Source organism: Aedes aegypti, chromosome 1, assembly GCF_002204515.2.
Source record: "Aedes aegypti strain LVP_AGWG chromosome 1, AaegL5.0 Primary Assembly, whole genome shotgun sequence".
NCBI classification, from domain to species: domain Eukaryota; kingdom Metazoa; phylum Arthropoda; class Insecta; order Diptera; family Culicidae; genus Aedes; species Aedes aegypti.
In genome coordinates this window covers 181,369,902-181,394,762 of record NC_035107.1, presented here as the reverse complement: position 1 = coordinate 181,394,762, position 24,861 = coordinate 181,369,902, and the positions used below count along the sequence as shown (strand labels likewise).

Below are 24,861 nucleotides of genomic sequence, written 5' to 3'. Positions count from 1 at the left end.
AAGCCTAGCAAACATCTACCAAAATCTCAAACAAAATTAGCTCAAAAAGCATTTGTTTCTTCAACAGCATCCTTCATTAAGATTTGAAGAATGAGTTTCCACTATTGTAGGATAGTTTAAGCTTAAATTACAGTACTAACGTGTTTGCAACATTTTTCAAAATTCATCCATAGTAATTTCCTTATAAACATGCTTTTTCTTTGGGCCACCTTTAAATGACCAACTAGAAAGCTAAAATTTTCACAGAACACTATTTGTATTTTAAGGATGGTAAAGAAGATATGGGAGATTGGATTTTCAAGCATTTTCAAATTTTGAATCGCCCTACTGATCATGTTTTGAGTCTGAATAAGTGCATAAAAGATATTTCAAAATTGATAACAAAAATTGGAATATAGTGTACAAATAGGAATAGAGTGTACAAAATTTGAGAAACAAAATCAAAAATATGGTGAATGATCTTTGGATACCTTATAATGCACTATAATTGGCTTCTAGTAATATTATGAGGTACGCTGGATACAAACTGATATAAAACGCATTCGCAGAGCTACTACAGATAAAGGTAGACAGGCATTGCAGAATTCGTTCTCATTAGATTTCGAAGCAAGATCGAAATTACATCTGTATCGGTCCATGATTAGCAATGTTTTGCAAGTTGTAACAAGCTTGATAAATAACAGCGGCGATCGAGAGCCCCAAAGAGAGAGCGATGATAAAACTAATTTCTCTTGCTTGTTTACCATTGGGGTGCTCATTTTACTGACGTGATAAACAATCCCAAAACATCCGATAGCAATACTGTCCTCCAGGTGTGGAGCTTGTTAAGATGGGTTTTAACATGCACTTTTATCCCCCCGATATAATCAGAGCTGTGATAAAAGATGAAAAAACAGACTCTCATGATGTGCTACGGATCATGATTGTTGCATATAGCGATAAGTGAGAGATACTCTCAATTTTCTCTAAATTCAATCCCTGTGGAAGAGCATTTAGAGCATGAACTCTTGAACTCCATACTAATGTCGAGGGCATTCAGAATTTATCGTCGAACATCGTGCAGAAAGTGTTCAGGGACTAGGCAGAGAGCGACCGTAGCGTAGATAATGGATCGTCAAGGCACCTAGAAACCGGAAGCCACGCGCCACCCGGAATCGCAGGACCGATCCCAAAATCTGTCCGACCGCTATCGAGTCGAAGTCTAGGTCGGAGTGGGCTAGGAAGCACCGCCGAGGACTTGTTGAATAGATGGCGAAACAGCACCGACAAATGATATTCGAGACGCCTTTAAACTATAGGTTTCTCTCCATTGGAATCACACAACCAATCTCCACATCTGCCCGGATAGCATCGGTTCAGTAGATTTTGTACTGTCGGGGAAATATTCTTAGGTATAGGATAGGGCCACAATCGGGGACCATTTTGAGTAGCACACAAAGGCTGAACCGTCTGAGATCTAAAGCAATTCTCCACTCAAAGTCGCCAGACCGACTTTGGAACTCTACAATTAGCACTTAGTCAACAAGAATGCGTAGCGACAATACCGGTTACGGAGATATTCCTTCGTCGGGGAACTCTGACGTATTTGGTTAAGTCGAGTAGCACCGATCATCACCAGTTCTGACATCCTCTAATCAACCAGAAGAGCTCAGAAAAAAGCGAATCGGCAGCAATTTGTCACAAAGTAGTGAAGCTTAGGCTGTAAGACGACTAGCAAGTTGTGTAGGGCCCTGGCGTGATATCAGCTCTAAGTTGACGGAGAACGCGATTTCGCACCAATAAATGCGACCTTTGCGCTAGTTCTCCAGAGCGTAAAAGCTGGCAGTGGGGGTTACCAATTCAACCCCTAAAGCCCCAGAATAACCACGGGTACATAACAACAGCAACCCATGGATACGAGAGGAAAAAATAAAATAAGGAGACCAAGAAGAAGCTGAAACCGAAGACGGAGAAGCGTCGAGGACTTTGATGTCGACCTTGATCGATAAAATGGTTCTAGTCTTAAACAAAGATGCCAAGCTAAAGAGCACAGCACATAGGTTATTGGCACTTGATGGGATTGGCGATGTGCTGCAATACGGTGAGTCGACAATCAGGAAGAAACGCCCAGCACAGCTATGGTCCTCACAAATTCCTACCTTACGCTTCCGAGGATCTCCTTAACGTAGTGCGTTACGAGATAAGATCAACAGAATCCTAGTATTCTCTTAATGTACTAACTCTTCAAAGATAAGCCCCGGGTCGTAATCTCCTAGTACAATTTTACAGCAAGCTAAGGATGAGACTGGGTTTCCAATGCATGGCATAATATCAATACTATTGTTTTGTTTCTTGAACACCGCTAGCGCATGACGGCTCACCATAGTAGCATGTCCGAAAGAACTTGAAACTATTGAGAACCAGAGCTACAGGTCCAAAGCCCTGATAAAGGTGGATGGTTGTGATGGCTATGACCGTGGTCATCATATAAAGAACAAGCGGACGATGCTGTATCGTGTCAGCATCGAGGAGGCAGCCCCTCTAGCACGATGTAGGTAGCGCAACCCTGGTTAGATGGCCTATCGAAGACTCTTCACCAACCACGAAAGGCAAAAGTAGAGCAAACGGATTGATTTTACGGCAACAGACCCGACAACGAATAAAGGACAACGATTGGAAAGTTGGATCTTGGAACGTGAGAACTATGAATGAACCCGCGCGTGTTGGGCTCCTGGCTCGTGAACTGCGAAATGTCGGCGTGAACGTGGCAGCTATCCAGGAAATACGCTGGCCGAGAACCGGAGAACGCGGTGGACCCCATCGCCAACACTTCATTCAAGTACCACATCTACTACAGCGGTGGCGGCAGAGCAGAACGTGGGGTTGGCTTCATAGTGATTGGGAAGCAGATGAAGCGAATTATTCGGTGGAAACCGGTAAGCGACCAAATCTGTGTGTTGAGAATGAAGGGCAAGTTCTTCAAATACAGCCTGATCAGCATATATGCGCCAATGAACGATAAGCCCGATGACATGAAGGATGAGTTCTATGAGAGCCTGGATAAGGCCTACGGAGAGTGCCCAAAACAAGACGTCAAGATAGTCATCGGCGACGCAAATGCGCAGATCGGGAAAGAAGATTTCTTCCGACCCGTCATTGGAACGGAAAGCCTTCATTCCGTTACCAATGATAATGGCCTGCGGCTAGTAACCTTCGCTGCTGCTAGAGGGATGGCAATCAGCAGTACATACTTCGCGCGAAAGAATATCCGCAAACACACCTGGCGACACCCGAGTGGCGATGCCTGCTCCCAAATAGACCACGTGCTGGTTGATGGGCGACATTTCTCAGATGTCATTGATGTCAGGACCTTCCGAGGCCCTAATATCGACTCGGATCATTATCTCAATGTAGCTAAAATTCGGGCGCGGTTCCGCAACACACAGAACGCTACGCTTCAATATACAACGCTTGTCGACTGATGGGGTAGTTGCGCAGTACCGTCAGCAACTAGACGAGAAGTTGGGAAGAGTCAACGTTGCTGGAGAAGTCGACAGCCTGTGGGACCCTATCCACGAAGCTGTGACAACAACGGCGCGGGAAGTGATCGGCACTGGTCAACGACGAAGACGGAACGACTGGTTCGATGAAGAGTGCCAGAGGGTGACAGACATGAAGAATGTCGCCAGCAGTCGTATGCTTGTGGCCGGTACCCGACAGAACAGAGAGCGGTACAGGGCAGCGAGAGCCGAAGAAAAGCAAATCCAAAGCAGAAAGAAAAGGCAGCACGAAGAAAGTGTGGTAGCTGACGCACAAGAAAGCATAAACCGGAATGATATGCGGAGATTTTATGCAACGGTCAATGGTGCGCGGCACAATACCGTACCAGTGCCCGCCATTTGCAATGACCGAGAAGGGAATTTGCTGACCGATAAAACGGTGGTGGCTGCCAGGTGGAAGGAGCACTTTCAGCAATTGTTGAACGGTGAGAATGAAAAGGTAGCGAGGAACAGGATGAACATAGATAATGACGATCAAGCTGTGGACCCACCGACCATAGGAGAGGTTAAAAAGGCTATCAGCGAGCTGAAGAACTGTAAGGCTACTGGGAAGGACGAGATCCCGGTCGAGCTTCTCAAGCACGGAAGCGAGCAGCTTTATTAGTCTATCCACCGAGTACTTCTGAAGGTATGGGAGGACGAAGAATTGCCCCCGGCTGGTTGGATGGCCTCATCCGCCCTATCTACAAGAAAGGGCACAGACTGGAGTGTGCCAATTACAGAGGAATTACCCTGCTGAATTCGGCGTACAAGATTCTGTCACGCATCCTGTTTAACAGACTGAGACCGCTCGAGGAGTCCTTCGTCGGCGAATACCAAGCTGGTTTTCGTGAGGGCCGTTCGACAACGGACCAGATGTTTAGCTTGCGAATGATCCTAGACAAATTCCGGGAGTATAACTTGCAGACTCATCATCTGTTTATTGATTTCAAGGCGGCGTACGACTCAGTGAAAAGAAATGAGCTTTGGCAGATAATGTCTGAAAATGGTTTTCCAGCGAAACTAATTAGGCTGATACGTGCTACGCTGGATGGTTCGAAATCAAGTGTTCGGATCGCAGACGAGGTGTCAACCTCATTCGTGACGTTAGACGGATTGAAGCAGGGAGACACAGGGAGGGTGCTATTAGGAGATCTGGCGTGCAAAGAAATGGCACTATTATCACAAGGTAGCACATGCTCCTTGGCTTTGCGGACGATATACATCTGATTGGAATCGATCGCAGGTCAGTGGAAGAGGCCTTCGTGCCTCTGAAGAGGGAGACAGCGAGGATAGGCCTGACCATCAATTCTACCAAGACGAAGTACATGGTTGCAGGTAGAGATAGAGTCTGGCATGGTGGTGTAAGTGCTGAGGTAGTGTTTGATGGGGATGTGTTTGAAGTTGTTAAAGATTTTGTTTACCTTGGAACACTTGTGACATGTGACAACGACGTTTCCCGCGAAGTGAAAAGTCGTGTTGCGGCTGCGAATAGGGTCTTTTACGGACTACGTAACCAGCTTAGGTCCCGCAGCTTGCAAACCGAATCAAAATCCGCCCTGTATAAAACATTGATTCTTCCGGTGGACGTTGAAAGAGTCAGACCGGAAAGCTCTCGGTGTTTTAGAGCGTAAAGTGCTGGGACAATACTCGGTGGGAAACTCGAAAATGGTGTGTGGCGCAGACGCATGAATCACGAGTTGTATCAAGTGTACAAAGATGCGAATATTATCAATCGTTTAAAATACAGCAGACTTCAGTGGGCTGGTCACTTAGTGCGAATGTCGGAAGAAAGAATTGCGAAAATAATATTCAGCAGGGAACCAGGTAGAGGTCGGCGGCTTCGGGGAAGACCACGAATACGCTGGCTGTACGCAGTGGAAGAGGACCTGGCGACCCTAAACGTTCGGGGCAACTGGAGAAGTTTCGCCCAAGACCGACGAAGATGGAGCTCTACAATACGCCCGGCAAAGGCGTGATGCTACGCTGTAGCCATCAAGGTATCAAGGTAGGTGTTTTGTTTCTTTCAGAAATAAATCAATTATGATTGATAAAGGGTGCATCTTCGTTGAATTAATTATTTGTGAAGTATCTAAACGGGACATTTGTAACTTATTTAATCGCTTCAGATGTTTCTGGGGAATAAACAAGAACTCGATACTTTTGTAATCCTCGATGGCTATACTAAGGATACGGATGATGTCAGATCCAACAACTGGTCGCAGTGAAGGAACCGAACAGGAAAAAAAATATTCGTTAGCTCACCTGAAAACACCCAAATGAACTTTGCAACCAAATCAACCATGTTCTGGTGCAAGACCGACATTTTTTCGACGTCATCGATTAGTGTCCCGTCAGAGCAAATACAAGGAACCAAGTGCAGCTGAAAAATGGATCCATCGCAGATAAAAAAGAGCATGAAGAGACAGTAATTACCCAGGCGCATTAGCTATGGAACAGAACGACATGCGACGGTTCTATGAATCTGTCAATGGTGTGCGAAAAGAAAAACAGCGTCGTCGCCATGTGCAACGACCGCTTATGAAAATTTCTGATGGATGAAATAATGATGGCCGCCAAGAGGAAATGGCATCTTGCGACATTGTTGAACGGAGATAACGTAGGTGCATCTGGTAGCAGAATTCGATTCGATGACGATGGACAAGCTGTGGAACCTCCAACTTTAGAGGAGGTAAAGAAAGCTATTAACGATCTGAAGGGAAACAAGCCTGCTAAGAAGAACGAACTACTGGCCGAACTTGTCAAACACGGGAGTGAACAGCTGCACAAACTACTTCACCGTATCATTTGGAAGATATGAGAGGAAAATAAAATGCATATTATTGGAATGCGTGGTCACATTCGCTCTTTGTACAAGAACGGACATCGACTGGGGTTTGCCAATCATCAAGGAATAACACTCCATAATTCGGTGTACATGTCTGGAGCTTTGTTCAACAGATTGAGGCCGCATGAGGAGTCCTTTTTCGGCGAATAACAGTGTCAATCAATGCGGATACGGATTTCTTCAGAACTTCAATGCAAAGCTGCATATATTAGGGAACCATCCCGGATATGTTGAAGCGATAGAAATTAGAATGGAAACCAGGTCACTACCAGGCGACCAGTTGGCGAATGGATCTATCAGTCTACTACATAGATACAATAGGCAAGTACCGTTTTGATTCATATTACGGACACTTAAAGACTCAGTGAAGTATAACCCAGCAAAGAGTATACAAAATAAATCATTCTGTATGATTCCTTAGCGCTATCGAGCGTAGGAAGCCCTTATCTTTCAAAAGGTGGGTAAAAAATACGTTTCCACAACTTGAATAATTTTAAATAAATCAAAATGTGTGGCCTTTTCATGATTCTTATTCCGGACGCTTCCTCACTTTTGTCTCATATTCCGGACACTTTGAATCGAATTCCGGACAGCTCATGATAGTCATTAATGGAACAGTCAAATCATGAATTGAAATCGTCAAACCACTAAAGAGACATCTAAGGTAGTTGGGCATTATAAATTTTCGAAGATATTTTTGGAAAGCTTACTAAAACGAGCTTTGAAATTGAGAACTTTTCAACGGCAAAAATTGAAACATTTCGTGTGAAATGTTTCCCATACAAAGTAGAGTGCCCGGAATTTGAAGCTGTCCGTAATATGAATCAAAACGGTAGTTGGAGAGGCTAATTCTCAACAGGCTAGTATACGAAAGGTTCAGAAGGACTGTCCACTGGACAGTGTCCAGCAATCAGCTCGGATTCCGAAAAGGTAAAACTACTATGGATGCTATCCAAAGACAGCTGCGGTGACAATCTTTTCACTTTTGATATAAAAAATGTGTCCAATAGCACTGAGTAGTATTTGATCCTTCGACTTTGATACTTGCTTCGTTGATTCCATCACCCAAGTGGTTGTAAAGCACGCCTAACTTTATTTGTTTGAGCAAGCGCGTATCAAAGAGACTGTGAGCATCAAGGAAGATGTTGAGTTTGGAAACAAGAATAGGATAACTCCACAAAAGGTAGATGGACCCATCGCCTAATACCGACCAAGCCCTGTCGAGGTTATCCCCAATGCCAAAGTCGGATAGGAGAAGTATTCTGGATAAATCTTTGATGAAATTTCTTGGTAGAGGCTTTGAGGAATTTGAAGATTCTTTGGAGATACAATTCCTCCAGCTCCTTGGAGAAAATGAATGCTGGAGAAATCCTTTGATCTGATTGATTTTTAACTTACATAAAACAATATTTATACATAAATTTATCATGAGCTAATGATTTTAAATGTCTTATGTACATTTTTTCGCATTAGGCTGAAATTTTTGAATCTAATATTAAAAAAAAAACTTTTTTTCCTCTAATCTAAAACACGAGCATCATCAAACGATTGCATTTTTTTCTCAAAGCAAAACCTGTTCTACAAAACAAATCAATTATAAGAAAACTAAAATAAAAAAAAAAAAAAAAAAAAAAAAACAGAAAATAAAATAAAAAAAAAAAAAAAAAAAAACATTCCATTGCCCACAGCTGTAACAACGACAACTACAGCACCTGAGTGTCGTTTATAGACACCATTCTACTAAAACAGTGTACCGACTAAGTCACCAACGCTGAAGGTCGTCTCTGACCTCTCGCCCATACCACCACCCGGCATTAATTCATAGGTAGGTACGCGTCCAGTTAGCCAGCTTTCAACAATTCGCAGATCAGCCATGTCGGTTTATTTTTTCGATTGCACAAATCAAACCGGCTTCACTCAAGCAAGTGCAAGTGAAATGCACTTCGGTCTAATAAATGCATTTGAACAAACCTCGAACACGCGAAGTATCCTAGTCCTGATTGAAAGTGAAAAATATACCGCGCATGGTACCAGCCGGCTTACGGTGGGGAAACGATTGCAAATTGTTGGTTTGGTGGTCAATTACAGCTACACAACTGCACAAGACACTTTATCATGATAGGTTGTTGAAAATTGTTAACAATGCATACTCTGGAACTGGTTATCTTTATATTGTAATGTCTTATAACCAGTTACATTTATGTCTTATTTGCCAAACGTCCCATGCGGGAAATCTCTTCGTAGTTTTTCTGTGCAATTCGAGAAAACCAATAAGGACTAGCTTTAGATCTTCAAACATATTTACAGGCCAGCCATGTTGTATGCTGTACCAATATGGACTAGCTGTTGTAATGCCAGGAAAAAAGGTCTGCTGAGGATAAAGAATAAAATTTTAAACATGATTTTGACGAACATTGACTTCCTCAAGTTAGACAAACCAGCTTATGTTCGTATGACCGCTTGACGAACTGTCAGAATTTTTTGCACCAACTTTCTTCACCATATTTCGAGTGATCTCTGTTCGGATAATGCATATGTGATTATGCAACCGGAATGAAGGGTATATTTTATCGTTCCGTAAATGCGATGCAGCTGAAGGAATTAAGGAAGTGATAAAGTAGTTCTTTACCCCATTTGGATCTGAAATTTTTGTTAAGGATATTTTAGTGGAATTTATTATTGAATTTTGCGATCATACTGAGAAGGCCTAAAGAAATTACTCCAGAATCTTCTTCTTCTTCTTCTTCTTGGCATTACGTCTTCACTGGGACAGAGCCTGCTTCGCAGCTTTGTGTTCTTATGAGCACTTCCATGGTTATTAAGTATGAGCTTTTTTGCCAAAGTTGCCATTTTTCGCATTCGTAAATCGTGTGGCAGGTACGATGATACGCTATGCCCAGGGAAGTCAAGGAAAATTCCATTACGAAAAGATCCAGGACCGACCGGAAATAAAACTCAGACATCTTCAGCATGGCTTTCCTTTGTAGTCGTGGACTCTAACCACTGGGCTAAGGAAGGCCCCATTACTGCAGAATATCCTCCATAAATTCGCCAGTGATTCCTTTAGGGATCTATCCATGAGTTCCTAAAAGAAATCCTCCACGAATTGCTGTACATAATTCCTTCAGAAATTCCGTCAATAATTCTTCCGATAATTTCACTAGGGATTACTCCACAAAATCGTTCATTTATTTTTGCAGATTTTCCGGGGTTGACAACAGAGATTTCTTCAGCGGTTCCACGAAGACTTCCAGCAGAAATTCTGCAAATTCCAACAGAGGTCCCCAAAAAAACCTTCCAGAGCTTCCTCCAGGGGTTATTCCAAAACTTTCACCAGGGAATTCTGCTGTTTTATGTAGTTACATCTGAATTTCCTCAAGAAATTTATATTGAAACCCTCAAAAAAATACTCAAAGTATTCCTTCTTTATAAAATCTTCCAGAAATTCCACCAGGAATTCATTCAGAAATTCAGCGATTCATCCAGAACTCCATCCAGAGATTACTGCATGTGGTATAACTTTTCTTTGAAAATTCTTCTATGATTGATTTCAGAAAATGCACAGGAGATTCCACCTGAAATTCCTCCAGGGATACCTCCGACAATTGATTTGGAAATTCCAGCAGCAACTCCTCCAGGGATTCTACAAAATTGTTTATTAATTTCTTATAATAATTTACCTGGGATAACTTCAGTGTTTTAGACGTTCGTCGATAAATTCAAACTGAGATTTTTAGAAAGATGTTTCTAGGGTTTCTTCCTGACTTTTCTGTATGAATTACTTCATGAATTCCTAAAGAAATTCTACCAGAAGCGACCATCAGAGTTTTCTTTAGAATTTCTCCTAGATATTACATCAATCATTTACCCACAAATTTAACCATGATTTTCTCAGTGAAATCCTCCACAGATACTTCTATCAGTGATTTCTTCAGAAATTCCTCACGAAAATCCTTGAGAAAACCCTTTGAAGATTCTTCCAACAAGTTTTCCGGGGATTTCTACAGGACTTTCTTTAATAGTTCACTAGCAAATTCCTCTTCCTTCAGATTTTTTTCCAAAGATTCCATCAGAAATTCGTTCTGAAAATTATACAGGGATTTTTACAGAAAATATTTCAGGGATTCATTCCTTAATTATTTCAGAGGTGTCTATATGATTCCTCCGGAAATTCCACCTTAACATAATCTTTCCTTCTGAAAACATCTCAAGGATTCCTTCAAAAATTTATGCAGTGATTCATCCAGAATTTTCTGCAGAAGTTACGTCAAGGATATGAATTTATTTCAAGGTTCATCCAGAAAATAGCAGTTCTCCTTCAGAAAATCTTCCAGAGATTTTTTCAGGGATTACTTAATAAATTACTACAGAAATTTCTTCATAAACAGCTCCAGAAATTAACTTCAGAGATTAATCCGGAACAAAATCTGTATAAATTCATTACAGAGTTTCTTTTTAAATAACTACAAAGTTTCTCCTGGATTTTGTAAAAAATTCCCCATCAAATTCCTTGAAATTTTTAATGGAATTCCTAGAAGAATTCCTGGACTTACCCCCAGAAGATTCTTAAAATTGATTCGAGGAGGAGTATTTTTTCATAAACTCCTCCTTGAATTCATTATAAACATCTTCTAGGAATGTCTCCAGGCGTTCTTCTTAAGAATTTCCAGAAATTCTATTAGGAATTTTCTCAAAAAAATCCTATTGGGATTCCTTTAGAAATTCTTCTAGAAATTCTGCAACAAAAATTCCACAAAAAAAAAATCTGCTAAGGATCCCTGGAGGAATTTTGAAGCAATCCCATGCAAAATTTTACTGAATATGAGCTGAAATATTTAGATTGCATGAAACATACTTCATTGAGTTACTTAGAGCACGTATTGCACCAACAACACAGCGTAACAGAAACGACCTTTTTGCGTGTCTCAAAGATTAAATTATGTGTCTTTAATATATTTGGGACCGCTGAGTCAGATGCCGTTCTCAGAAATATCCCTGCACGTCACAATTTTTAGCTACAGGTCGCCAAACACTGGTTTAATTGATGTTTACTTGGAATTTAAAGTAAGGTACCGCGGGGCAAGTGGGAACGAAAAAAACGATAGTTCAAACAAATTGTTCAATAAAATTTTCAAATGTCAATATTTTTCAAATCCAACAACACAATCACATTTTGGCAATATATTTTCTGATGTGTGCATGAAATTGATCGAATAATTTCGAAGTTGTACAAACCTTAGAAGAAAGTTTTAGAATGAGCCATTGGACGCAGTTACCTCGCTAAACGGGGCAAGTGGGACACATCCAGTTTCATGCGTCAATCCACATCAGTAAGTCAACCATTACAATAATAGGATTGATAAATCATAGATTTTTGATTTTAAGTACATATTTGATGTACATAAGGGATCAACCATAAAATACGCAACGTTTTAGGAAGAACACCTTTATTTAATTATATGTCACTTCATCTTTAATATTAACTGAAAATTCCTCAATAAAAGCAAAAAGAGGGATTAAACATGTTCAAAATGAATAATTTATAAGTTGTTAATTAAAATGTAGCACATAAACAATCAATAATTTACGAAATTATAAATATGTTTTGTCATTATTTATGTGCATGGCAGAAAACCGCTTAATGGAGTGGAATTGTTTTCCATCACTACTTAATTTGGTAGAAATAACAAATAAAGTTCAAATAAAAAACAAAAGTAATCGTTCTCATAATGTATTTCGAATTTTACCTTTGTGTTTGTTCAATTTTGAAGTCGTATTTCAAAAATAAAAAAAAAATAAAAAAAATAAAGAATAATTACACTTTTCTTCTACCTCTTACACAATTACGTAATTTGAGATTGATCTCTTTTGATAAAAATCATTTGTTTAAATGTTTTAGTGATGTTCTCTAGGAAAATGTATGAAACGTATACGAAAAGTTTTGATTCTGGTTATTGTTTTGATAGGTCCCACTTACCCCGGGTTCAAAGATATGTTGGGGTAAGATAGATCATCAAAAACTTCATATGAGATAAAAACAAAATACTGGTTTATCGTTAGCAGCTTGTAATAATACTTAAAATTGTAGCTTATTGATGGAAATTCGATTTATAACACATTTATTTTTTTGCGATTCAATGCAAGACGTGAAACGTGTCACAATTTATCATGCAAGTTGAAAATGGCGCTGAACTGACAACTGTTACATAAACCACATGGTAATAAAAATAACAATATGTTTAGTACTAAATACATTCCTTGTCATTGTATCTTCAACTTCCTAGAAGAATACCCTCATGAAAAACTTTTCCTAAGTGAGCTATGACGAAACGCCCCACTTACCCCTGATTCTCACTTGCCCCGGGGTACCTTATAATGTATCAAACTTCTTTGTTATCACACATACTGGATTTAGCAAGAATGCAAAAACAAAGTACTTCAACTTTCATTTGAAGTTTGAATTCTGAGAAAATTAAGCAAATAAATTGCCATACAAGCTGTCAAACTTGCATGCAAGTTGGCTGATATTGTCAAATATTGCATTTTCAACGGCCAATATCTCACAAACTAGACGTGCAAGGATATTTTTGAAAACGATAATGGATTCAGCAACAGATCCATTTGAGTAAATAGCGGTATTTTTATACTTGAGACAAAAACGTGTTCTGCAGTGTAATCGTCCATCTCCAGATCCATGCTACTTTTTACCTATGTAGATTCTAAGACCTATATACCTATTCATGAATGACTCAGAACATCCCTTAAATACAACAATACAACAACAAAATCAAAGTCACAAATTGCTCTGAGCTTCTCTGCATGTGCAAAGTTTTCAAAGGTTCGTAAATCACACTTGTGTATCTGGAGACTATATTCCAGTGAAGTATAAGCTTTGCATAGGTTAATCACGCCTGAACTAATCTACAAACCATAAGTTAAAATAAATCAGATTATTTCCGCGAAACCTATTATTCTAGTACATAATTTCCTATTTAATTGTCTTAACTCAGTTTAAGAACTTCGTAGAGTGCATCGGAGAAGCCCAAGAATTATTTTTTTCGGGTCGGTGCGATTCCCGTCTCTCCGTTTGCGCGCGATTCTGGGCAGTCGGAAAAGCCCAAGCATTCGGATTCGTTTTTTTTTTTGGTCCATCGTTGTAGTTCCCGTCTCTCCGTTTGCGAGCGATTCTGGGTAGTGCATTGGAGAAGCTCAAGAATTCGTGTTCTTTTTTTTTCTCGTGTCAGTGCGATTCCCGTCTCTCCGTTTGCGTGCGATTCTGGGCAGTGAGTCAAAGAAGCCCAAGAATTCGGGTTCGTTTTTTTTATTGGTCCATCAGTGTGGTTCCCGTCTCTCCGTTTGCACGCGATTCTGTGCAGTGCATCGGAGAAGCCCAAGCATTCGGCTTCTTTTTTTTCGTGTCAGTACGATTCCCGTCTCTCGTTTGCGCGCGATTCTGGGCAGTGAATCGGAGAAGCCTAAGCATTCGGATTCGTTTTTTTTTTTTGGTCCATCGGTGTGGTTCCCGTCTCTCCGTTTACGAGCGATTCTGGGTAGTGCATCGGAGAAGCCCAAGCAATCGTGTCCGGTTCGCGTTGTGCGAGTGCGATTTATAGATTACAAACTGGTGAGCTCGTTTCATGCCTATGATTACTCATTTATACCGATGCTACAATATTTTTGAATTTTCCAAACATACTATGGATAGTTCGTCATCACAAGTGGCGGCATAAACCTTATTCTGTTTTAAATAATTGTAATACACATCTATCTTTTTTTTCCTCAACCTTTGATTAGTTCGATATTATGAATGTCCACGTGATAAAAGTTTACTTTTTCTTAAAGATACCCTATACGGTCTATTTTATAAAACTTTCATAACTATTTCATTAATTTAAGTCGGAATGCATTAAATTAAGAAGATTGTATAGGATTTTTACTCATTTTTCAAAATTCTATGAATATCGTTTTCGTATTTTTCAAACAAACTGTGGATGGTGCGTTACTTAAAGTGTCGGCATAAACCTATATTCTTATTAAATATAATTTTATCATACATAGCTTTCTTTTCTTTTCATTACTGAAAATAATCTTTGATTTTTTCGACATTTTGAATGTCCACGATTTTTTTTTAATCTTTTATAATATAATATCTTTTCATCGTGAGACAAAATGCCAAAAAAGTGTTAGGTAAAAATCGTATTATTCCTCCTTATCCATGGATCGCATCACCGGCCAAAGGTGACTCCCAGATCTTTTTCCTTCCTCAGTAATAGACACCCTGCCCGTGGTGATTGTGGAGATGCAGAGGTATTCTCGGTCTCTAGAAGCAACAATCATTACACCCTAACATTCTTTCCCCATCTGAACTGACTGTAAGGACTTGGCCGGCGCCGTTATTGATCAATAGAATAAAATCTGCTAAAATTGCACTTCGAAAGTAAGCGGAAACTCCCATTCCTTATTCATTTGGATCGAAGATCTTACCAGTTCCGGAGTAGCAACCATTGACATGTAAAGTCAGTCTATGCTATGCTATGCTATGTGACTTATTTTAAGAACTTCGTAAAAAAAAGTTGAATTGGCGTTAAATAAGACTTTGTAAATTGAGATTTTAGTGTATGGCATGGTATAGTAGTGAATTTTTACTTGAGGTTGTATTCTTTGGAAGAAATGCGGGTTTCGACCTCAACTGTAAAGCTGTCTTCAGTGTCGTGTATTAGACTCGACTTGGTTACTTAAAATAAAGTTTGGAGACATGAAACTCGCCTTCTAGTACTTCGATTGACATGAAATTAAAACAAAAATTTTAACTCTTTAGCAACGAACCTTTAAATTTTCGCAAAAATTTCATCCGCAAAATAATTTAACATGATTTAATTTCTTGAGGGATCAATGTGTCTTTTTGTGAAATCGTTCAATCTTGTAAGACAAAAAAAATATCTGCAAAATTCTGCGATATTTTGTATGAAAAAATTGTCAATGCGTATTTTATTCCGCAAATATATTTAAGTTTGGTAAGAAACGGCTTTTTTTTGACTCCCATATAATTGAATGGAGTGCAGAATTGCTGAAAACTGCAAAGCCGTTTTTGTAAAGATTAGGTTTTTTGTCACTTACAACCCCTATGCTTCTAACTCCCTCGCATTCAATTTGACAATATGGTTTGGTACGTTACTTTGAGTATCTCCTTCAAACGCCTCGCAAGTGCTTGAATCCAGTCATACTTCAAAGCTACCCAATTGAAACAATGCTTCTATCATCTAAACACGCGAACGCATCATTTACGGAATTCCCTACGTATGCAAGTTTCCTTCACATATATGTGCATTACGTGTTACATGAATTCAATAGAGCTGCCATCGGGAAAAAGCTTGATCAAGTTTCACGTGTTATTAGCCATTAAAATAATCGCGGTAGCCCTCATCACCCTTCGGATTCATGTAACCCCCTTGGGAACGGGAAAACCTGAGCGTCTAGCTCAATTCAAGCTTTGAGCAGATCATGATCAACGTTCGATAACTGAGGCCAACCGTGCACGTGTAGTTCGGGTGGGATCGAGTACTTACATTGTTCCTTTGGCTACTGTCATGTTTAGGTTTGATAGAACTTGATTTGGTTTCTTCTTCGTCCCGTACTGTTTGAATGCATGCCGCACGGATACGGCATGCTGTTGCCTGGCCCACATCGTCCCTCCATCGTCAATCGTCGCTACACTCGTCTCACTCCCTCTGGAAATGGAAAAAAAGAATAATTGCAGATTGTTATTAAAATTGTCGTACGATTGCGAAAGTTTTTTAACGACGGATATGCGATATGCATTTATTTTTCTTGACGCTACGAGACTTAAATAAAAAGAGTTTCTTTAATAATGATTGAATTTCAAAAATACATTTTTTTATTCGAACTAAACGAAACTTTTATTTTGCTTTGCGGAATAAATTTTTTATCATTATTCTTTTGGATTTATTTTCGCGATAGCCTTCAGGAAACATATTTTTGTGTTCTTAAGGTATGCAAAATCGACTAAAACTCCCTCTTGGTATTGCATAAATTGAATCGAAAACAAACCCGTTCGGTATTGTCTTACCGATTCGCCATGAACTACGTGGATTTTTTGGAGTACTGGCAAGGGTTCTGAACAATGGCTTCCCAACCGGGGGTCCGGGGACCCCCAGGTGGGCTTGACAAGTTCTCAGGGGTCCACGAGGCCTTTGACAATAAGTGTCGTATTCTTTGATTGATGAATAAATGTAAGGATTCTGTTACCTAACTTGCATTCAAGCGAGCATTACTACCTAGTTTTCGATCTTTCACAGAAAAAAATCCGTTCTCGTATCCGTGAACAGCAGGCGTGAACTCGTCAACAAGCAAAAATACACCTTGAACTAGATCATGTATACGAGACCAATCATGGTAGTTCACGGTGTATTTTTGACAGTTCACGTTTTCCAGAACGCTTTTTTGAGCGTGTTCAAATATGTTTAAACTGTAACTTATTTTGTTTCTTTCAACTATGAAAATATTGGGAAAATAACCTTCAAAGTCATTCTATCAGTCATCGGTATTTCGTTTCCTAGGGTATTTGACGAAATCATTTGAAATACCGCATACCTCTAGCTTTACCTCTACTTAATAAATACAGCCTGATAAGTATGCTACAATAAAACTTAGTTCGAATAACTGTTGCCCATAATTCTACGATTTTTAAACGTTCCCTGTCGAACTCGAAACTGCGATAACTCTTTATCATAATCGTACGGCTACAATAAAGCGAAATTATCGATGTTTAACATTCATCGCGAAATGAGGAAAACACCATGATCAGTACATCTCTTGTAAAAGTCGAATACGACAAGAAATGCAATAAATTTAAAGCTGCACGTCTCGGTCGCCTTATAGCGCCCATTTATGGCGATTACACCGTGAATAACAAACTCCACGCGTCATAAAAGTGACCACCCCCCAACTGCGAGAACCAGCTTTTAGCTTGCCATCCAGTGCCATGGAGTCGCGTCCTTGAAAGTTCATTGCATTTCGTTTTCCTTCGCCGTAGTATTTGCTCCGGTATAGTAGGTAATGCTCTGTTTCACAACACCTTACCTTACCGCTGGCTTTGGCCAGTCACTACAGCCATATCGTCAGTCATCGTAGAGTAGCTAGATGATGGCGATACCTGCACCTACCTCATATAGATTGAGGTGATTATGTAGCGAAGGCATCTCGGTAAAAAGTTGCAAGCCGTGATTTTTCTTGCAATCATCGCCGCTCTGCTAACCGGAGGCGATGGATGTGATCATTTACTTTTCCGTCATTCTATAGATGTAATCGTGTCACAAGTAGCACACCATCTAGCACACAGAAGATGAATGGTTGGATTGGTATTGTTGAAGTGAAGGTCTCACGATGTAACGATTATGTTTTAAGTGGTCAAAGTTTTAGAAATTTTCCATTCTCTTATACTATAGAAGCAAGAAGGTTTTTGGAATTACTGGAATGGTGGTCTAATCACTATCGTTTCTGTTTTACACGCAGAAAAACATAGGTTCAATCCCAGGCCCGTTCTTTGCCCCATACTTCGTAATTGTTGTTGCTTCCATCATCCACTCTTAATCTAAATCCTGATCAGCATATACAGCATATTCGCCAACGAACAATGAGCCCGAGCCTCGGAGAGTGCTCGAAAACCAAGATGTCTACATATCTATGACTATCTACATAGACGGCGCAAATGTGCAGATTGAGAAAGATATAATGCGGTTCGGGAAAACCACGCACAGTGGCGGGCCTTCATACAAAGGTCGGACAAAACCTCAAATACGACCCAAATCGCTTGATATTGATAATCTATTCACTATTTTGGATACCTGTAGGTGAATTCCGGTGCAAATTTTCTTCGAAGAGAGTAAATTTTCTTCCATAACTCACCAGCAAGAAAATTTTCTTTTCTTCGAAGAAAATACGCGCCGGAATTCGCCTACTGATACCGTTTTGTCTCAAATTCCGAACAGACTCATATTCCGAACACTCGGTTTTTGTATGGCGATTTGGTTGAAATGTTTCGCTGAAATATATCACCAAATAACAAGTAAATGGCAGTCAATTGCTATTCAATTTTAACCTTTCCAATATAATTTTCACCTCGGGAGTAGTGATGACTCTCGAGTTTAAGACCAGTAGAACAAGCTAAGATAAATTTATTTGCGAAATTATTCATTTGAATACGATTTATTCGTGCTGTTCGGAATTTGAATCAATGGGTTCGAAATATGAGACAGAAAAAGCACAGTGTTCGGCATTTGAATCAAAATGTTGTTCCATACTTTTACGTAAAAACAATACTAAAACTAATTAAATCAACATTATTATTGGTCCACCCAACAGCTAACAGTTCGCCTTTGCGAAGAAATTAAAATTTACACAGATATCAGCCAATTTATGCCAATCAGATGCATTTGAAGTCACTATTGGTCTTAAGTGTTTGGAATATGAGTCAAAACGGTACAATCCCGTTGGAAATGATTGTCAAATTGAAAATTTGATTTTCTAGTGAAATTTATCCAAACTAAATTTTGTATCCATTCGAATCAGAAGGCTATTTTCACAAAAAAAAAATGGTTGTAATGCAGAAATTTGTACATAAATCTGAGCAACAGATACAAATTCAACTTCTTTTTACTAATTTAAGTAAAGCTTTGAACGAGTTAAGACACATGATGCAGTTTTGATTGACGAAATAGATAAATTATAAGTAAATGAAAAAAGATAAATTATAATGAAAAATGAAAATGTTATTTTCACCTCTAGGAGCAAAGAGGGGCAAGTCAAACTATTGTACACCTGAAAGTATAGATGATATGTTGCTTCATTGTGAGTAACTCATATTCACGAAACACTTCACATAAAACGTACGATATTTTGAAAAGGAGATTGGGCAAAATTGTATGGAGTTTGGTCCCAGAATGTACACAGATGACTCATATATCATTCGAAAGATCGAAACGAGTCAAGAAAAAGTTTATATGAGGCCAAAAATATTCATCGTGGGAGAAAAAAGTTATGATTGCAGAATTGTGTAAGGAAGGACTTGTTTTGGGTATATTTTTATAATATCATATTTTTTGCACACTTGTTTTGGGTTCATGCGAAAGGGTGCTTATGTATGTTTATAGTTTTATCGTACACATTCCAAAAGTGTAGTGATTCGACGCAGTTTTCTGAATGTTTTCAGTTGCTGCAATGAATACTTTGACATTCGGAGATAGGAAATAAAGGTATAGGCATATGCGTTTAACAAACAGCTCACTGCAGGTAAGATACTGGTTGCACACCAAGGCCATATCGTATTGTCCTGTTCCAGCAATATAATTGTATGAACCGGAAGTTTACTCAGGGAAGAATTCACAGATTATATTCGTTTTGACACTAACGTTGTTGCGTTTATGTATTCTGCATAATACTGGTAGAAAAACCACGCTGATCGTACACAGCATTGGCGTGCAGGTGGAAAATCGCGCTACAGTTACCGCACTTCTTTCTTCGATATCAATAACATCAATAACATACTAATGCTCTTTAGAAAAAGGGATCATATAAACTAGTAGTGTTTGTTTTTAACTAGACCAAGCAACGACGTCAAAATCATTATAGGAGATTTGATCGCCGGATGATGAATCGAAAGATCAACGCCCTCCAACTTGCGAACTTAGAAGGCCTACGATTGATTACTTTTGCCGCCACCAAGAATATGGCCATTTGTAGCACCTACTTTCAAGATAACCTCCCTTACGCATGTATCTGGGAATCTTCACAAACACCTCTTAAAGGGTTACTCGTAATATTACAACAACTTTCATCAAGTATATTTGTGGATCGTCTCCAGGAATTGCCACAAGTTTTTTTTTTAAAAAAATATCCTCAAAAATTTCCCTTGAAATTCTAACAAGACATTACTGAAGGAATTGTTGGAACACTTAAAGAAATTGTCGAACAATTCTAAAATATTTACCTGGAGTGCTGAAAAAGAATTCTGGTCAATCAAGAAGTGACTACTACGAATTTAACGATCATCTATGCTCATGCTCCAGGTCTTTTTTCAACCGTGATCGTAAGTTATTATCCTGAACCATAAATGTTATCAAATAAAGATAAAATTCTATCAACTCTGCCTTGGACATTTCGAGAATTGCACGTTCTGAGTCGAAGATAAACGAAAATTTATGTACACAGATAAAAATATTTAAATTCCAATGTAGTGTAAACTGAGGTATAGAGTAAAAATAAACCAAATTCATCTATTTTTACAACATTTCGTTTAGTTTACAACCAAAGATGCTTAAATGTTACATGATCGTGTAAAGTTAAAGTGCATTCGATTGAAAAATAAGCGATTTATCGTATTTTTCAATCGAATGCACTTTAATGCGTATAAACAAAACTCTTAAGTTTTCGTTCCAGATTCCGAACGTTTGTATTGAAATCACAGAATGCTTCTCAAATAAAATAAAAAATATAAATTATTCCAGCATTATCGATAATATTGATCACCCTGAAAAAAATGCTAATAAAATCGTGGAATATCTAATCGAAATCAATAAATTTCCGTCGAAATACCTATACTTCAGCAAACGAAAAATTTGTTCCAAATCTCATCATTCCTTCAAAAATTTCAAGACTCTTTCAATATTTTCAAGGTAAAAGATTCTCTCCAATGTTCTCTCTTCGGAACTCCAGAATTCCCACAAAACACCTGAAATCCTACCGGAATCTAAGAATTCTCCGAAACACCAGCGATCTTCCCTAAATTTTATAATACTCCCCATAAAACCAGAACTACCCATTTCCACTGAAATCTCAAAACTCACATCAAAATCTCAGAATTTTACCCTCCATAAACCCAACACGCTTTCGGTAGTTCCCAATAAATACCGAATTTCTTACTAGAAACCCAGAACTTTCATCGAAAACCTAGAATTCATATGGGAATCCCGAGAGTTCCTACATGATTCGCAGAAATTCCTCCAGAATGCTTGCCAAATCTCAAAATTCTCACCCATATAAATCTCAGAATTGATTTCAGGGTCTATGAATTCCCACCAGAATCACAAAATTACGATTGGAGTCCCAGGAAACCTTACAAAAAATTCCTGGGGATTTTTCATCGAAATCATGGATTTCAACCGGAACTCAACACTGTCCCCCATAATTTCTTCCAGAATCGTAGATTGTCTTCAATATATCTTAGGGTTCATTTGAATTACAGAGTTCCCATAGGTATTTCAGTATTTCTACTGGAATCCAAGACAACTCTGTAAATCTTTGGCAGCCAAGCCTAAATCTTAGAATACAAACAATAAACCCAGAACTACCACCGGAATTTCAACTAAAATCTCAGAACTCAGAAGTTCCATTGCAATCTCAATTCATACAAGAGCCTTAGAGCTTCCTCCGGTATTTCTGATCACCAATTGGGATCCAACACTCAAAAATTTAGAACATGCACCATAAATCACTAGATTCCCTAACTCCCACTAAAGCAAACTCCTATCTTAAGTTCAACATTCCTTTTGATTCTAATATTCCTCACCAGAATATTATTACCAGAATAACCAGAAAAATACCCTGGAATCTACATGCATCCAAGAAGTATTCCTACTAAAATCGCAGTATTTCTGATTCCAAGAATTTACACTGATTTCTAGAAATTCATATAGAACCTCTAAAAGCTTTTACCATATTCTTGGTAATCTCTTCAAAATCTCAGGAGTGGGGACATTTGCATTCACAAATTCCCCAACGGATGCGCGCTTCCAAAAGCACACTTACTACGCTTTTTGGATAAATGAACTCAGATGACTTATGACCAACATAAAACCCCTTCTAAAAACGTCGTATTTATTGCTGCCCAGATCAGTTCCGGAAGGGCCAGGTAGGTCATTGTAAGCCAGAAAGGCAATCATTCATCATTGCGATATATGTGATATATAAACTGCTTTGAAAACACCCTCTTTGCGGTGGTAAGCAAAATTTCTATAGAATTGCTAAATAATCATAAAAAATTCAAACTAAACATCGAGGGGGATGGGTGAGGGAGGATGCGCCAACTTCCAGCGTCACCAAAAACATAAACCTAAGGGTTTGTTGCCGAATGCTGGCCACAGAATTCGATCTGATTCGTATATGACTGAGATACAGCCATTTTCATATGAACACTCCTAAATAAATCCTGATTCACCGGTGTCCTCTTCCGGGAAGACCATAATTATCCAAAATGCCTACGTTGGACAAAGTTCATCATTTTGACCGAAACGAAACTGAACGAAAATCTGCATGGCCTTTTGTTTTCATGATAGGGTCGATGTACCAATAGCCGCATAGCTAAGAACAAATATTCATATAAAATCGAAAAATAACGCTAGCGTCATTATTTTTACATCATCTGAAAGCTTTTTATCTTGGTTTTGTGGGAAAAATATGAAAACTGCGAAAACTCATATGTTTGCATTTATTATCGCTTGTGCCACTATAGGAATACATGTGCCTATAGTAGCACTATTTCTAATTTCTGTTCCTATAGTAGCACTAGCATCACGGCGTTGGCAAAATACTAATCAAAACCGTATTTTTACAAAGCTTTTATATTTTTCCTTCAAAGTGTGGATCAAAAGCTTTCGTTTGATGTGAAAAAAGTACTTAATTCATTGATTATTTCGTATAATAAAAAATATTTTCTCTCAGTAGTGCTACTATAGGAACAATAGGTTAATTATAGGCGCAAGGGAGCTCAAAATTTAAGCAAAACTTATTATTTCGATCATTTTTTGAACAAAATCAAGCTGTGTATCAATGGTACTTAGATAAATAGCTCCCTACCTTCATGTCAAAAAATATTTTGAAAAAATTCATAGCAAAACGGCCGTAAAAAGCCACTAGTGCGACTATAGGGGACTGTCCACTAAGGGAACACTGACCCTACTTAGTAAAATTGCCAAAGCCAAGGTTTTTCGAGCCAAACAAAAGCGGGAGGGATGGTTCACCCCTCAAAATGTAGGTACACTAATCTTCTTTCCATAACTTTTTGAAGAATTAGATTCCGATGACTGAGATCGTAGCGTTTTTGTGAACTAAGGTCCGTCCTGCCACTTTAAGGGTTAAGCGAAGGTGTGTTTGTAAAAAATAAATTATTGAATTAGTAATAATTCTGTGAGGCTCTGAGAGAGGAGTTGAGTTATAAAACTCTTTAGTTGTAGAAAATGTTTGACTGTTTTTTCTTGAACTTACTATTATTTATTATACACTGAGTGTACAGAACCACTTGGGCACTTCCATGATTCACTTTGGCATGGGGGGACAGACTTGTCTGAATCTTTACAATAAGAAGCGCATCAGTACGGCGCATATTGTGGCCATAAAGGAGCTCCGTAGTTAAAAAAAAAACACTGCCGAAGTGAATCAAAAGTGCCAAGAATAGGAGCCTGCTCCCCATTTAGTTTTCACCAAGACTTTTTGTTGTAATGGCTTTACCTCTGAGAGGCAATCCCAGCCTTCTGTGGATTCGTGGACTAACAGTTGGGAAACACTGGCATAAGTTGTCTAAATTCGCAAAAATCAGATAAATTGCAATATTTAAATCAGCTTAATATATATTCAGCGCTGTCAATGTGATGCACATCCATTCAAGCATATTTCCGTGAGTACGTACAGGAATATATACAAGCCCTGTCCAGTACCCACCACTACCGTCGCACAGTGACCCAAAGCTGGCCAAGGTTTAAAAAATGAGGTTTGTAAATCCTTTCATTGATATTTTTCCTTGATAATTCTACTATTGAAAACAAACCTCCCAAAGTTCAAGATCAATTGTTGTAAATTTCGATTATTTACATCATGTGGATTGTGGAGTTAACATTAATTATTTTGAATTATCAAAATTTGCGGAAGTTGTTCCTCAAAAACCGCTGCTTTTGAATTAAATCCTAATAAAATCTAGCTCAACAGATTTAATTCTGAAGAGTTGATCATATTCTTTGTTTCAAGGTGGTTTGAATCGTATTTGAAGTGTTTATCCTCTGAGAGTGTCAATAAGTGTATAACATGGAACTTCATCAAAAATGTTGCAGTTTTCCGAAGCTGTTTAAGATTATCTAGAAAACACTCTCATTGTGCTACAAATGTTCCATTGTATTAGATGTGCTATGTCATTGTTCGTGCGTTATTGCGCCAAGATATGCAAATTTAATGTTAAGTCACAGAGTGAAAATCCAGCCTTATAAGTACTTATCAGTAAAACTTCATGTTGGTATTCATCTATGAAGTTATGTGTTTTTGTAATCCAATCTGCCAAATTGAGTAGTGTTTGATCCATTGAATGTGTTAATTGCTACTGTGTAGCGAGTGACGAAATCAGGATCGTGTCCGGTTCGCGTATTGCGGTTACGAAAAGAGTATCGGTCTTCTATGTTTGTGTTCACGTATTCATTTCAAATTATATCTTCGTCT

At 38.8% G+C, this 24,861-nt stretch overlaps 1 protein-coding gene across 5 annotated transcripts in view; it reads right to left on the bottom strand.

Annotated features, from left to right (window-relative positions):
• Positions 1-24,861, bottom strand: part of LOC5566203 (ABC transporter G family member 23) — a 242,732-nt gene that overhangs the window by 26,168 nt on the left and 191,703 nt on the right. For all 5 annotated transcript variants that reach the window (XM_021854602.1, XM_021854595.1, XM_021854625.1 and 2 more), the window contains one exon: positions 15,933-16,094. In XM_021854602.1, coding sequence (XP_021710294.1) covers positions 15,933-16,094 — 162 coding nt within the window. The remainder of the gene's footprint in view (positions 1-15,932; positions 16,095-24,861) is intronic.